At 40.9% G+C, this 17416-nt stretch overlaps 1 protein-coding gene across 2 annotated transcripts in view; it reads left to right on the plus strand.

Annotated features, from left to right (window-relative positions):
• slc35b1 (solute carrier family 35 member B1) overlaps positions 1 to 3651 on the plus strand; it is a 31384-nt gene extending 27733 nt beyond the window's left edge. For both annotated transcript variants that reach the window (XM_043675188.2, XM_087977884.1), the window contains exon 9: positions 768 to 3651. In XM_043675188.2, coding sequence (XP_043531123.1) covers positions 768 to 826 — 59 coding nt within the window. In that variant the 3' untranslated portion in view covers positions 827 to 3651. The remainder of the gene's footprint in view (positions 1 to 767) is intronic.
• Positions 3652 to 17416: the final 13765 nt, after the last annotated feature.

Raw genomic sequence — 17416 nt, forward strand, 5'->3', positions numbered from 1 at the left:
GTCATCTAGACAGGGGACGAAACGTCTGCAACACAAATTCCCAGCTTGGCGAACAGAACCACAACAACGAGCACCCGAGCTACAAATCTTCTCACAAACTTTGCTGTATTCTTTTCTTGGATTGTGGGTGTCACTGACAAAGCCAGCATTTGTTGCTTATCCCTAATTTGCCCTTAAAGCAATTGGTGTGTTAGGCTATTTTTGAAGGCAGGTAAGATTCAGCCACGTTACTGAGACTCTGGAGTCCAGCCTAATACGGATGGCAGAGTTCCTTCCCGAAAGAACATTGTTGAACCTGATGGGTTTTATGACAATCAAAGGTTATATCATGGTCACAATTAGATTTTAGACTTTAAGGCTAGCGTTCAATTTCAGATTTTTAAATTGAATTTAAATTCCACCAAATGCCATAGTGGTAACTGAGCTCCTCGCTCTTCAAGTTGGGCCAATTGATTCTTTTTCCATCCACAATTGTAGTTTATTTATGTAAAACGAATGATGTTTAATCACACTGCTAGACCTTTAATCACTTATCTTTATATGAGTGATCCTTTAACTTGTCTGTTTGAAAATTCCTAAAATCTCTTATTCATTCAATCCTCAGAATCCATGAGTAAAAATGGATTCTTCTCATTGGCTGCCAAATTGATTTGAGATTCAGAGAATCTAGCTTAACTGCATTTTAGTAAACATCCAGGAAGCTAGGATGTTGGATTTTCATAGAGCTCATTAATAATATTTTCATTTTCTATTTTTTCTCTCATTAGGACTTGGGTTAGATGCCAAATATGGGAAAGCAAATAAGAAAACCATCACTAAAAACTGAGCCAGTTATTCAACCAGAAGATAATTTGTGATGTTGCCTGAGCTTTATTCATTTATTTTTAAATTCTTTCCTTCGGCAGTTATTTTAATTAACTGTTGGAATAGTTCACTTTTTTTAAAAAGTTCCCAGATTTATGTGTCCATGTGAGTACTTTAAGATTTTACACCAACACTTTGTGCAATACTTAACTTATTATTGTGGACATGTTAAAGCAATGTCTCGTATCAGACTTGACTAGTAAGTGCTATCAGTAAAATTCTAGATTTAAACTAAGAACTGCAGATGCTGGAGATCTGAAACAAAAACCGAAATTGCTGGCGAAACTCAGCAGGTCTGGCCGCATCTATGGGAAGAAGGTACAGTTAGCATTTCAAGTTCAGTGACTCTTCAGAATTGAGTCACCGGACTTAACGTTAACTCTGCTTTCTTCTGCTGGATGCTGCTAGACCTGAATTTCTCTAGCAGTTTCTGTTGCAATAAAATTCTAGAACTGATTTTGGTTCTTGACATGTAGCATGGATTGTTAAATAAAAATCCTGAATTTCTTAAATGTAAAATTATCCCTATTAATTTTCTTGTATTGTTTGCGTGTTTAATGCCTTTGCTATCATTTTGCTTAATTACGTTGTAGCATTTTCTCTGTACATTTTGAATTGTCTTTAAAACTCCAGAAACCAGCTTCCTCATGTTTTTGTCTGTAGTGTATCAATGGTTCTGTATGATTTGGATACAGATATTATATAATCATAGCTTAAAGTTGCATTATCTAATTGTTCATCTGCATGACCTTTTTTGAAACATCTCAAAGGTGTTTACTTCAATTCTTCACAAGCCTCACAAAAGCAAGAAAATGCAGATGCTTGAAATCTGAAATAAAAGCTAAGAATACTTGGCCAGTCTGGCAGCATGTGGAGAGAGAAGCCAGTAACTCTTGGAAGTCATCAACTTGACCTGAGTGTTCTACTTTTAAAACTCAAGTTCTTGAATTGTTTAAAAAACACACCCAAAATGTATTGAGGTAACAATTAAGAGCTAGTATATTTTTTTAAATCATTAACTGTAGAGATTATTCTCAACTCCAGCTTCTGCAATTTGCAGTGAGGATTGTTATCTATTCCTGTTTGCTACTGCCCAAAGTTACTGTAGTTTGTGTGAAATTAAGCGCAATTTGGTGCCATTTGAATCAGCCATGATCTTACTGAATGGTGGAGCTTTGAGGCTATAAGGGCTGAATAGTCTACTACTGCTTCTAATTCAACTGTTCTATTTACATATAAATGTACTGTGATTTTAATAGCTACTTTAGAGGGATGAAGAAAAAGCACATGTTAAGAAATGAGCCCACTACAATCTGATTTAATTGCATTACATTTAGACACACCATGTCAGAGAACCATCTGTTCTTTGCCCATTGTCCCACATGGATCATGGAATGACTTTTGCAAGTTGCAAGGATTTTTGAAATAAAAGCTTTAAACCATATCTTTAGTATACAATATTTTGTACATTTATATGGTCCTTTGAGGTGACTATGCCTTTCAGTGAAGATAAATAATTAATCGAATAGTTCTGGTTGGAGCAGAGGACTAAAAGTATTGATTTAATTGAGCTGTTTACAATTATGTATAATTGGAGCATTGTCAGTTGAAACACAATTTTCATTGGTTGTTAATTCAAAGAAAATGAGAATACAGATCAAAGATTAAATGTGAGAGTTTGGATGAGGAGGAAGAAATATTTTTGAGACTGGATTGTACCACTGGCATGGTCTTTGTTTCAACTACTAATTCCAATGTTTAAGATGATTAAGTGGTTATTGAAAGAAAGGGGAAAATTGCAATATGCAATAGGCACTAGATAGAAGGACTGTTAGGACCTCTGCTTCTACGGAGAATTAACAGCACTGTGGACTAGTTTGATCAATGAATTGTTTCAATATCAGCATCATGTGTAAATAAAGTACAGTGCAGCTACTGAGTTAAAGTACAGTAATGATGAGGTTTTATCATGAAATATCATGTAGGTTAATCATATCAATAGTGTAAACTAAGTTTTGGTTTTGTTTGGTTTGCCTTATTTGTATGGTTGAGGGCAAAAAAGCCTTATCTACATCTGTAGATCATTGGGTTGATTTCTCCAATTGGAAGTGGTTGTAAAATGAGATGGCAGACGTGACATTTGCAGTTTATGGGAAATTTTATAACATTTTGGAGCTAGATGTGAGAACTTTATGATATAATCAGTGAGTGGTCATACCTAATTATAGGTATACTTGTACTAAACTTTAGATAGGAAAACAGAACTCAAATTGCCTAAGTTGAAGATGCATTTCTATCCCTCACTCTTCAGTTCCACTTGCTGGAGCCACAAATAAATAAAGTGTGCACTGTTTATGAAACGATTCATAAAACAGCTTATCTTGGTCTGGGTTAACAGGCATTTCATAATCTCAGGAATAGCGTAGATTTTGGCAGAAGAAACAAATGAGGTCAAGGTGCAATTTCTGACCCTAGCAGCATTATTTGCCTTACAGCAGTTCTTGTCAAGACTTGCATCAGCAACTTAGTTTTCTACATCCATAGAGGAGTTGAAAAGCAATGATGAATGTTAACTGTTTTGAATCCTGAAAATAACACGAAAACACTTTTGTTTTGTGTTAAGAAGGTGTGTGGAGCTCTGGATAAGACTGCATTGATCATTTTTGTTCTCATGTATTTAATCCAGTTATTGATTTTTAACATTTTTTGGGAATAAATAATGTACAACGTTATTTCATATTTTTGGGTCTCAAAGTTCAACAAATAAAAACAGTTTTTGATAATTGGCTTCTTGTACAGAATGTCTTTTAGTGTGCTGTACAAGGGTGTCACTCAGCATTTGATCATAAAAGGTCTATCAGTACCATTGTACGCATCAGGAGTTCATGATGTTATGTTGAATTATATAACCTTGTCACACTGCTATTTAGTGTGATGATCATTACTGTCTAATATCATTGCAGTGTGCTGATTCTGACTAGTTCTCTGCCGTCAACTTGTACATGTGCAGCATCTGGCTCTTTATCCTTTGTATTCCAGGTGGCTTTAGATCCTTCAGATTCAGAGCACTTAGGTTTACAACGAAAAATACTTTACTACGTCTGATCTTCTGAACTAAGAACTTTATAATAACAAAACAAGTTACAACATCTTACAACATGCTACAAAATTAGGATGTAAATAATTTAAACTTCACAACCTTGATAAAAATTAATTTTAACTTCTGGTTTCAGCCAAAAGCTGAAGCTGGAAATGAGGCCAGAAGCATTTGGCAAATGTATCTTGCAAGACTTTTACTTTGAGATTTTCTCAAGCACTTAACCAGTCCCTAAGTACATTGTGCATATTCTAATGTGTAGGTAGAAATAGTGACTGGAAATGTGAAAATACTACAGTTTTAATTTACGCCTTTATGTTTCATTTATGTGTAAATAGCTACTTATTAACTTGCTACTATCGCACCTTTTAATGTGATGTCACCTATTTCATGGCAGCCATTTTGTAAAAAGGGGACTTTATGCGGCAACCTTGTCCTCCTAATATGCCGATCAGTATGATATTTAAAACTACTGTTTTATAGTTGATTATCCGTTTAAAGTTAAGAAAGCATATATACAGACATTCGGCTTTATAAATAGAGCACAAAAGTAAGGAAGTTATGGTAAACCTTCAGAAGTGTTAGTTCGGCCTCAGTTGGAATTTTGTCAAGCTTGGGCTCTGATTTAGGAAGGATGTAATAAAATCACAGCCATACATTACAGCAACAGGCCCTTCAGCCCAACTCGTCCAACTTGTTTCCTAAACTAAACTAGTCTTATTTGCCTGTGTTTGTCCATACCCCTCTCAACCGCTCCTATCAATGTACCTGTTGAAATATCTTGTAAATCTTGTAATTGTACCCATCTCTACCACTCCCTCTGGCAACTTGTTCTCTTTATGCACCACCATCTGTGTGAAAAAGTTGCCCCCATTTATCCCTTTTAAATATTTCCCCTCCCGCCTTAAACTGATGCCCTCTAGTTTTGGATTTCCTCACCTTGGGGAAAAAGACCTTGCCAATTCACCTTATCACTGAGATACATAAAGACGTATTAGGGTAACCAAAAAACTTGTTAAAAGGGATTGATTTTAAGGGACATCTTAAAGGACAAAAGGATATTGAAAAATTTGAGGGAATTCCAGGAGATGCGGTCTTGGCAGCTCACAACACAATGGTGTAACAATTGAAATTGAGGTGTAAACGAAGGCAATTACAGGAGTGCATGCATATATCTCAGATGGTTGTGGGTCTGGAGAAGATTACATAGAGAGTGCAAGGCCATTGAATGGATTTGAACATAAGATGAAGAATTTAAAATTGGTTCCAGGTTTAAGCGGTTGTTTAGTAGAGATGAGCAAACATTGGGATGATATTTGATTACAAGTAAGGTCACATGATGAATTATTAATTATTGTGTGGAAAGACTAGCGAAGCTTGTTTTCCTTGTGGCAGAGAAAGTTAAAGAGAAGTCTAAAAGTGCTGTTCAAAATTATGAAGGCTCTTGATATGAGTAGATGGTGAGATACTTCCTACTTTCATGCAGGTCTATAACCAGAAGAAACAGATTTAGAGAGAATAATTGGTGAAAGAGGAAAAAGTGAGTTAAGATTTTTTTTTCATGCTTTGTTACTTAGAATACACTGCCTGAAAAGATGTGGAATTGGTTATGAAATGGCAATATTTTCAATGGTATGGGAAGAAAATATGAGTGGTGATAATCAGGTATTTCTGTTGAAACGTTGGTACAGGCATGACTGTTCAATTGCCTCCATCTGTATCATGTGATTTTACTGATTGGCTTTTTAGTAAGCAATTCCAGATATAAGTCCAAACTTAAGTTTACTTAGTGCTTCAGTATTGGCTCAGACATTGAATTCTTGAGAATTTATAGATGCCAGTATGCCAGTGGACAGTGGAGTAACAGTGTTACGACACAGGGTAAACCCTCCTGCTTAATTTAAACCAGCAACACAGAAAAGGTTTATCCCGTGCAGTAATCTGTGAAAATTCCAGAGGCCAGGAACTAGTTAAAGTAAAAATTAACAATTTTATTTCTTAAAGCATAACAGAGAATAATTAAGTAACAACTATGTACAACTCCTTCCTCTAACCTATCTTTTACTGTACAATACTGGTCTGATTAAAAATCCCAGTTAGATTTACAAAACAAAACTTATCTTAAAACCAAGCAGCTTTTGGGTTTTCTCTGATTTCCTGTCGTCTTTTTGTCGCCTTGGGGACTCTGCTTCACAGGTTACTGATCAATAAAGGTAGCTTTTAAGAGGGCTATTTGTCGAGCAGTCTCTACATGCTGGTAGCCTGGCAGTTCTCCTCTCATCTGTTTGGTTTTCCCTGGTCTTGTACCCCCCCCAAAGCATTGGATTGTTCCATTAGCTTTTAAGATTGTCAATATACTCATTTCAAACTTGATTGGACGTTGGTATTTTGGGTATAATTTAAAATTGGTCGAATTTGAATTTGTTTTTGTCTCCAGGTAACCAGCTAATTGAGTTGTTCGCCCAAATGTTACAATATATTTTATTTCAGAATACTTGGTTCTGTCAGGTAGTTCTGTTACTTTTAATTCTCTTAGCGGTACAGTACATCCACATCTTCATAACAACAGACATTGACCTCTCAGCAAGCTGATCAGTGATCATCAGGAGTCATTTCATGTCAAAACTTTAACAATTGAATGGTGAAAGTATGTGGGCGAAACATTAAAGCACAAAGAAACCCTACATGTTATGATATCTATGGGCACATATTTCTTTCAAAAATAGAATTTCCTTAGTGACTAATTGGAATAAGCTGAGGCAAGATTTCAGGTTTTAAGATTTTTATTGTATCAAACTTAAAATCAGCATAGACCAAACATTACTTAATAGACAACTTGGATAAAACTAAATGAAAGTACTTTCATCTTAACTAATGCAAGCAGGATATGTCTTACATCTTCCTTTTGCTGTATAGATACATGACATTACAAGGTCCAGACTTAGCATGCACCCAATTTTCTAGCAGTCTCGCCTCTTCCTGCTAAATAAATTACCTCCACTCTACTCAAATTAAGGTATCTCCACTAGTAAGTTCCACCTTGTCAACTCCTTGTCCCTTAATCTCAAAGTCCCATTTCTTTTGTCTTTTTAAACTGAGAACAAGCTTTCTGCTGAGTGCAGGCACAGACACTCTACTCTTCTCAATAGCATCTTTCTTTGTTTTGGTATCTCTATGTCCAAAAAAAAGTGTCCTTTTCTGTGTCAAGTCATGAACACTTAGTTGATTTTCAGTAAGTTTCAGTTGTGTTTCTTTTCATGACAACTAGATTGCGTATGCCTTTTTGCTGGCAATGGTTCCATTTTGCCTCCATCCGCAGGAGCAGAAAATTATTTCCCCTTCAGCTAAAGGAAGCATCTTAAAACAAAACTTGTAAAGTCCTATATTTGTAACAATGTTCCCTTGACTGAGCGCACAAATCTGGTGTGATGTGTGTAGGAGCAGAAGTGAGTCATTCAGGATAGAGTCTACTCTGCCATTTAATGAGACTGTGGCTGTCTGATAATCCTCAATTCCACTTTTCCCTATAAACACTGATTCTCATACTTATTAAAAGTTGGTCTATCTCAGCCTTGAATACACTTAACAACCCAGTCTCAACAACCCTCTGGTAAAGAATTCCACAAATTCACTACCTTCTTGAGAAAAGAAATTCTCCTCGGTCTTAAATTTGATACCCTTTATTTTGAAATTATGTCATTTGATGTAGCCTCTCCCAGAAAGGGATCAATATCCCAGCATTTCCCAAGTCAATACCCTTCAGAATCTTGTATGATTGAATAAAGCTGAAAATGTGTTGCTGGAAAAGCGCAGCAGGTCAGGCAGCCTCCAAGGAACAGGAGAATCGCTGTTTCGGGCATAAGCCCTTCGGAGATGACCTGGGGAGTGCAGTGAGAGAGGGACTCAGTGAAATCCTTGTAGAGGGAGGAAGAGAGCTTCTTCAAGGAAGGCATCCTTGCAAGAGGATTCGCAGTCCAGCATCTGCAGTCCTCAATTTCTCCTCCTATGATTGAATAAAGTTGACTCTATTCTTCGAAGTTCCATTGAATACAGGCCCAACTTGCTTAACCTCACTCAAGACAGTTCCCTCAATACCTAGGATGAACTTAGTGAACCGTGTGTGTCCAATGCCAGTATATCATCCCTTGTGTAAAGGGCCCAAAATTGTTGACAATATACCAGCTTGGTGTCACTTTATAGTTTTAGCAAAACCTCCTTATGTTTATACTCCATTCCCTTTGAAATAAAGACCAATATTCCATTTGCCTTGCCTATTAACCACTGAATTTGGATGCTAGCTTTTTGTGATTCATGGGTGAAGGCCCCCAAATGTAGCTTTCTGCAGTCTTTCTCCATTTAAATAATAGCTGCTTTTATTTTTCCAAATTTTATTCTGTCTGCCAAGTTTTTGCCCACTCACGTAACTTGTCTATATCCTTCTGCAGACTCTTTGTCATCCTCACCCTTTGCCTTACCACCTATTTTTGTTGAAAATGTGTTGCTGGAAAAGCGCAGCAGGTCAGGCAGCATCCAGGGAACAGGAGAATCGACGTTTCGGGCATAAGCCCTTCTTCAGGAATGAGGAAAGTTTGTCCAGCAGGCTAAGATAAAAGGTAGGGAGGAGGGACTTGGGGGAGGGGCGTCGGAAATGTGATAGGTGGAAAGAGGTCAAGGTGAGGGTGATAGGTCAGACTGGGGTGGGGGCGGAGAGGTCGGGAAGAAGATTGCAGGTTAGGAAGGCGGTGCTGAATTCGATGGATTTGACTGAGACAAGGTAGGGGGAGGGGAAATGAGGAAACTGGTGAAATCCGAGTTCATCCCTTGTGGTTGGAGGGTTCCTAGGCGGAAGATGAGGCGCTCTTCTTCCAACCGTCGTTTTGTTGTGGTCTGACGACAGGCCGGCTACTTGCGGAGCGTTTCAGAGAACACCTCTGGGACACCCGGACCAACCAACCCAACCACCCTGTGGCTCAACATTTCAATTCCCCCTCCCACTCCACCAAGGATATGCAGGTCTTTGGACTCCTCCATCGCCAGACCACAACAAAACGACGGTTGGAGGAAGAGCGCCTCATCTTCCGCCTAGGAACCCTCCAACCACAAGGGATGAACTCGGATTTCACCAGTTTCCTCATTTCCCCTCCCCCTACCTTGTCTCAGTCAAATCCATCGAATTCAGCACCGCCTTCCTAACCTGCAATCTTCTTCCCGACCTCTCCGCCCCCACCCCAGTCTGACCTATCACCCTCACCTTGACCTCTTTCCACCTATCACATTTCCGACGCCCCTCCCCCAAGTCCCTCCTCCCTACCTTTTATCTTAGCCTGCTGGACAAACTTTCCTCATTCCTGAAGAAGGGCTTATGCCCAAAACGTCGATTCTCCAGTTCCCTGGATGCTGCCTGACCTGCTGCGCTTTTCCAGCAACACATTTTCAGCTCTGATCTCCAGCATCTGCAGACCTCACTTTCTCCACCTATTTTTGTGTCATACAAACTTGGCTATAATATGTTTACTCACCTAAATCATGGATATTCATTCTACATAATTGTGGCCTAGCATTGACCCCAGTGGCATTCCAACAGTTGCAGGTTACCATCCTGAAAGTGCCTACCTGATCCCAACTCTCTTTTATTAGTGAACCAATCCTCTATCCATGCTAATACACTAGCTCCAAATCCACAGACATTTAAGTAGCTTAATGTGTGGGTACCTTATCACTTACTTATTAACATTAGGATTTTTCACTGTGGTTTGTGTATTCCTGGAGATTTGAACATATGACATTTGATTATATGGCAATTAATGAAGTGATACCACTCTTGAGGCTCAATTAAGTGACATTTTGACTAAGTGATATTTGCCCACTGTTTGCAAATGTTATTGAATCTATTCCTGTTGAATATCTCTCTATCACCAAGCTCCAAATGAAATATTTGACTTATTTTGTCTGGGGCAGTTCTGGAAGATTGGAAAACGGCAAATGTGATTACACTGTTTAAAAAAGGAGGCCGACAAAAGATGGGAAATTATAGACTGGTTGGCTTAACTTCTGTAGGAAGAAATAGCAAGACATCTCGATATAAATTGTCCTTTTGGGCCGATGCAGCATGGGGTCATGAAGGGCAGATCAAGCTTAACTGATCTTTTTGAATTCTATGAAGACGTTATGAGCACGGTGGACAACAGGGACCCAGTAGATGCGGGGTGCCCAGATTTCCAAAAGGCCTTTGACAAGGTGCTGCACAGGATAAAGATGCATGGCATTGCGGGTTAAGTATTAGCATGGAAGAAGGGTTGGTTGACTAACAGGCAGCAAAGATTGGGGACTCATACAATCCCTACTGTGTGGAAACAGACCCTTCAGCCCAACAAGTCCATACCGACCCTCCGAAGAGCAAACCACTCAGACCCACTCCACATTTACCCCTGACTAATGCACTTAACTACACATCCCTGAACGTAGGCAATTTAGCATGGTCAACTCACCTAACCTGTACATCTTTGGACTGTGGGAGGAATCCCATGGAGACATGGGAAGAATGTGCAAACTCCACACAGATAGTTGCCTGAGGCTGGAATGAAACCCAGCTCCCTAGTGGTGTGAGGCAGCAGTGTTAACCATTGAGCCACTGTGCTGCCAGGATAAATGAATGCTATTCTGTTTGACAATCAGTAACTAGTGACGTGCCTCAGGGATCAGTATTGGGACTGCAATTATTCACATTTTCACAGATAATTTGGAGTTGGGGACCACGTGTAGTGTGTCAAAGTTTGCAGATGTCACTAAGATAAGTGGCATGGCAGAGCCCTGTGAAACTTTCTGCCCACTCAAAGTATCTATGTTTCTCAAAGGTCTAGCAGATGGAATACAATGTTAATAAATGTGAAGTCATCCATTTCAGTAAAAAGGATTGTTACTTGAATGTTAAAATGTATTGTGCTGCGATGCAGAGGGACCTGGGTGTCCTTGTGCATGATTCACAGAGGGTTGGTCTGCAGGTACAACAGGTAATTAGAAAGGCAAATGGAATTTTGTTCTTCATTGCTAAGGGGATTGAGATTAAAAGCAGAGAGGTTGTCTTGCAGCTGTTTAGCGTGCTGGTGAGGCCACACCTGGAATAGTGCATGCAGTTTGGTCTCCTTACTTGAGAAAGGATGTACTGGCACTAGAGGGGGTGCAGAGGAGGTTCACTACATTGATTCCAGAGTTGAGGGAGTTGGCTTATGAGGAGATTGTAAATAGACTGGGATTATACTCATTGGAATTTAGAAGAATGAGGGGGAATCTTACAGAAACATATCAAATTATGAAGGGAATAGATAAGATACATGTAGAGAGGATGTTTCCACTGGCAGGTGAAGCTAGGACAAGAGGGCAGAGCCTCAAAATTAGGGGAAGCAGATTTAGGACTGAATTGAGAAGGAACTTTTTCACCCAGAGGGTTGTAAATCTATGGAATTCCCTGCCCTGTGAAGTAATTGACGTTATTTCAGTAAACGTTTTTAAAGCTGAGATTTATTTTTGAACACTGAAGGAATTAAGGATTATGATGAGTAGGTGGGTAAGTGGAGCTGAGTCACAAAAAGATCAGTCATGATCTTACTGATTGGCGGAGCAGGCTCGAAGGGCCAGATGGCCTACTCCTTGCTCCTGGTTCTTATGTTCTTGCATTTATCATGAGATGAGTATTATAATTTGTAAATCAAAGAAAGACAACAAGAACAGAAAGATATAGGGATAAATGATATTGAAATCAAAGCTACTTTGATAATTTTGCTACAATAGAAACACCAAGTAAATACCACTGATTTAACAGAACGTTATCAGTATAACAGACTTCGGTCCAACTCATCCATTCCAACCAGATATCACAATCGAATCTAGTCCCTTTGCTAGTGCTTGAGAAAAGGAAAACACAGAAGAGTACACACGTGATGTATAGGCCAAAGATGTAATAGAGTCATAGAGCTGCACAAAATGGAAACAGACCCTTTGGTCCTATGTTGACCAGTTCGCCTAAACTAGTCAGGTCCCATTTACTAGCATTTGGCCCATATCCCTCTAAACTCTTCCTGTTCATAAACCCATCCAGATGCCTTTTAAATGTTGCAATTGTACCAGCCTCCACCACTTCCTCTGGCAGCTCATTCCATACAACTCTACGTAGCTTCTGTTGGAAGTTTTCATACAATTTTGTGATATTTTATAATCGCAAAAATAATAAAACCAGATTTAATTCAAGTAACTGAGTCCCAGCTTCAGCAAAGTGAGTTGTAGTCCTAAATGAGAAGCACTAAAGCTCCCTAACATAAGAAATAGGAATAGGAAAAGGTCTTACAGAAAGTTCATCCATGTCCTGACTCAGCGGGAGGTGTTTTGGCATCAATGAGGGGTCTGGGCATGTCTTGCCGAGAGCTGGTTGGTCATGGAGATCTGTGGTCACTCTGTTAGATCTGTTCATAGAAACTAATGAGGAGCTGAGTTGGGGATACAGATAGCTAAGATGGCCATTGCTTTGGAACTGGGCCTTGGCAGTTTGGTGTTCAGGACTGAGGACTGCAGGCTCTGGAGAGGGGAACAATACAATTGTGCAGAGCGGAGGCAGCAAGATTTTCAGGGAGGGTAAAGTGGAAATGCAATAAAGCATAGCTTGGAAGGATATGATGTGGGAGGAGGCTGCCATCCATAATCAGGTAAAACTTGGCTTCAAAGGTAGTCATGGTAGTTGACAGTTAATGACCACATGAGGCATGCTCACCTCTTGCCAGAGCCTCAGTGAGAAAGATAGGCAGGTGTAACAAAATGAAATGGACTGGATAGGGATCTGAGGTAATGTGGAGCCTGTGGGTGATTAAAAAGAGAATATGAATGTTTGGGGCTCATTCAGGCTGACACTGGAAGCCACTAGCAGAGAAGTGTTCACTGTTACCTTCCATCATGCTGGGAACAAAAAATCCCCAGTGGGGAAGAAAATGGTTGCAAGCCGACTTAGTATGGGCAAGTTAAGTGGTTCAACCCGTGAGGGAGAAGTCTGCAGCAACCGCCAGGCAATGGAAATTTAGAGGGAAAGAACATTGGTTAAAACTCATGCAATGTTCAGAATACAGGCACACAAGATAAGATGCCTGCTCCCTGGCCATCAGACAGCAACGACTCTCTCTCTGTATGCTGCAACTCTCTAGCACAGTCACTGCTAGTCAACTCTTTGACAGCAACACTTTTGCGCACAGAAGGAACTATACATTCAGGATATTGAACAAGGAGCGCTAAAGTGTCAGTGTGACTCAATGCCATGAGTATGCACTTTTGCCCCAGCTTCCAGATGGTACAGTAGACTCAGCACTGACCTTCATCCATTGAGCCTTGACTAGCCATGAAGTGCTGCCAGCTGCTGTGAAAGTGTGTATAACATCTGCACAGAGAGATTCATAACCACAAGAGCATTAAAATCTGGAACATAAATGCCATGGAGGCAGACAGATGGTTGCAGGATTTGCTGCATTGCTGCAGCTTCTGGTATTGAGGGCCATTCTATCCGACATAGCTGTCTTTCGCTGCTGTTTGTCCCTGTGTTTGTGGACAAAAACCCGGATTGTTGACATCACAGGATCCTCTCCAGCCTCTGGCTGAGCTGGTGCCTGATCTCTGGTAGTCCTCTGAGTACCGGTAGCCTGAGGTGTTTCTTCCTTGCCCAGAAGATGATGTGCTGTAATGGGATGCTTGCCAGATTGTGGTCTCACAATCTCAATGTCTAAGGATCTCCCCAGGATTTAGTATTTGAGCTAGTGGGGTTGGGGAATGCAGGAAGCAGCCTTGCCAGTGTTTCCACTGAGGCCTCTGTACTCTCGTCCATGGAGGTCAAGGAGGGTGCTTCTGAGGGAATTAGGCATTTCTCCACAGAGTTCGTGGGGAGGTTAGTGGAATCTGCAAGACAAAAGAGAGAAGGTGTTGCAGCCACTGAGAAGTGGTGTGCAATTATTGAGACGGTCAGTGAGGTCAACGAGAGCGTTAAATGGAGTAGAGAGTGGTGCTTACTTGGTTGTTGGAACACAAATGTTTCATCATATCCTCAGGAGCGATCCCCATCTCCTGCTGCAAAGATCAGGATTATATCCTCATAGGGTTTGAGGATGTGCATGTCCGACACCAATCGTGTGGGCTCTCTCTGCTGTGTCATGGGTTATCTTGAGATAAAGGGGAGAAATGAGTGAAATGACAGTGGATGGCATGGCTGTTAGTGGTGGTACATGTTAGGGAGAGGTAGTAAAGCATTCCAAAGGACTAAGGTGGCAGCACAGAGGACATGCAGGGTTAATGGTGTAGAAAACTGGAGGATGGGAGAGTGACTGTGGAAAGATGTGAGAGTGGCAGAGCATGAGCCTTGGAAGGAGATGGGTGCAGTCGTTAGGATAGAGTAAGTGTGAAGTGGCAGAGAGAAGAGAGTGGCACTTACTCTGGTATAGTGGAGAAGGTCATTGCCTTTCTTCCTGCATTGCTGGCTGTTCCTCAGCACTCTTGAGATTGTACTCACCCAGTTGGTGACTTTTAACCAAACATGCCCCTCTGATCCCTTCTCCATAAGACCATAAGACATAGGAGTGGAAGTAAGGCCATTCGGCCCATCGAGTCCACTCCGCCATTCAATCATGGCTGATGCGCATTTCAGCTCCACTTACCAGCGTTCTCCCCGTAGCCCTTAATTCCTCGAGACAACAAGAATCTATCAATCTCGGCCTTGAAGACATTTAGCGTCCCGGCTTCCACTGCACTCCGTGGCAATGAATTCCACAGGCCCACCACTCTCTGGCTGAAGAAATGTCTCCGCATTTCTGTTCTGAAATGACCCCCTCTAATTCTAAGGCTGTGTCCACGGGTCCTAGTCTCCTCGTTTAACTGAAACAATTTCCTAGCATCCACCTTTTCCAAGCCATGTATTATTTTGTACGTCTCTATTAAGTCTCCCCTTAATCTTCTAAACTCCAACGAATACAATCCCAGTATCCTCAGCCGTTCCTCATATGTTAGACCTGTCATTCCAGGGATCATCCGTGTGAATCTCCGCTGGACACGTTCCAGTGCCAGTATGTCCTTCCTGAGGTGTGGGGACCAAAACTGGACACAGTACTCCAAATGGGGCCTAACCAGAGCTTTATAAAGTCTTAGTAGTACATCTCTGCTTTTATATACCAACCCTCTTGAGATAAGAGACAACATTGCATTCGCTTTCTTAATCACGGACTCAACCTGCATGTTTACCTTTAGAGAATCCTCGACTAGCACTCCCAGATCCCTTTGTGCTTTGGCTTTATTAATTTTCTCACCATTTAGAAAGTAGTCTATGCTTTTATTCTTTTTGCCAAAGTGCAAGACCTCGCACTTGCTCATGTTAACTTCCATCAGCCATTTCCTGGACCACTCTCCCAACTTGTCAAGATCCTTCTGTAGCCTCCCCACTTCCTCAGTACTACCTGCCTGTCCACCTAACTTCGTATCATCGGCAAACTTCGCTAGAATGCCCCCGGTTCCCTCATCCAAATCGTTAATATATAATGCGAACAGCTGTGGCCCCAGCACCGAACCCTGCGGGACACCGCTCGTCACCGGCTGCCATTCTGAAAAAGAACCTTTTATCCCAACTCTCTGCCTTCTGTTAGACAGCCAATCCTCAATCCATCCCAGCAGCTCACCTCGAACACCATGGGCCCTCACCTTGCTCAGCAGCCTCCCGTGTGGCACCTTATCAAAGGCCGTTTGGAAGTCTAGATAGACCACATCCACTGGGTTTCCCTGGTCTAACCTACTTGTTACCTCTTCAAAAAATTCCAACAGGTTTGTCAGGCATGACCTCCCTTTACTAAATCCATGTTGACTTGTTCTAATCAGACTCTGCTCTTCCAAGAATTTAGAAACCTCATCCTTAATGATGGATTCTAGAATTTTACCAACAACCGAGGTTAAGCTGATTGGCCTATAATTTTCCATCTTTTGCCTTGATCCTTTCTTGAACAAGGGGGTTACAACAGCCATCTTCCAATCATCCAGGACCTTTCCTGACTCCAGTGACTCTTGAAAGATCTCAACCAATGCCTCTGCTATTTCCTCAGCCACCTCTCTCAGAACCCTCGGGTGTATCCCATCGGGGCCAGGAGATTTATCAATTTTAAGACTTTTTAACTTTTCTAGCACTATCTCTTTCGTAATGGCAACCATACTCAACTCAGCCCCGTGACACCCTTTAATTTTTGGGATATTACTCATGTCTTCCACTGTGAAGACTGACGCAAAGTACTTGTTAAGTTCTCCTGCTATTTCCTTATCTCCCATCACTAGGCTTCCTGCATCAGTTTGAAGTGGCCCAATGTCTACTTTTGCCTGTCGTTTGTTTCTTATGTACTGAAAGAAACTTTTACTATTATTTCTAATATTACTGGCTAGCCTACCTTCATATTTGATCCTCTCCTTTCTTATTACACTCTTTGTTATCCTCTGTTTGCTTTTGTATCCTTCCCAATCTTCTGATTTCCCACTGCTCTTAGCCACTTTATAGGATCTCTCTTTTTCTTTAATACATTTCCTGACTTCCTTTGTCAGCCAAGGTTGTCTAATCCCTTCCCGGTTAATGTTTCTTTTCTTGGGAATGAACCTCTGTACAGTGTCCTCAATTATACCTACAAACTCCTGCCATTTTTGCTCTACTGTCTTCCCGGTTAGCCTCTGCTTCCAGTCTATTTTAGTCAGTTCCTCTCTCATGCCCTCATAATTACCTTTATTCAACTGTAACACCATTACATCCGATTTTGCCTTCTCCCTTTCAAACTCCAGACTGAACTCTATCATATTATGGTCGCTACTTCCTAAGGGTTCCCTTACTTTAAGATCTTTTATAGAGTCTGGTTCATTGCAAAGCACTAGGTCCAGAATAGCCTGCTCTCTTGTGGGCTCCATGACAAGCTGTTCCAAAAAGCCATCCTGTAAGCATTCCATGAATTCCCTTTCTTTAGATCCACTAACAACATTATTTACCCAGTCCACCTGCATATTGAAGTCTCCCATGATCAATGTAACCTTGCCTTTCTGACATGCCTTCTCTATTTCCCGGTACATGTTGCGTCCCTGGTCCTGACCACTGTTAGGAGGTCTATACACAACTCCAATTATGTTTTTTTTGCCTTTGTGGTTCCTCAATTCCACCCACACAGACTCCACATCATCCGACGCTATGTCATTCAATACCATAGATTTAATTTTGTTCTTAACTAACAAGGCAACCCCACCCCCTCTGCCCACCTCTCTGTCTTTTCGATAAGTTGAAAAACCATGGAGGTTTAACTGCCAGTCCTGACCCCCCTGTAACCAAGTCTCTGTGATGCCTACTACATCATAATCATTCACTATTATCTGTGCCATTAGTTCATCGGCTTTGTTATGTATGCTACGAGCATTCAGGTAAAG

This window comes from Chiloscyllium plagiosum, unplaced genomic scaffold, assembly GCF_037043375.1.
Source record: "Chiloscyllium plagiosum isolate Xiang-an unplaced genomic scaffold, Cpla_swu_hap1 HiC_scaffold_32, whole genome shotgun sequence".
Lineage (NCBI taxonomy): Eukaryota > Metazoa > Chordata > Chondrichthyes > Orectolobiformes > Hemiscylliidae > Chiloscyllium > Chiloscyllium plagiosum.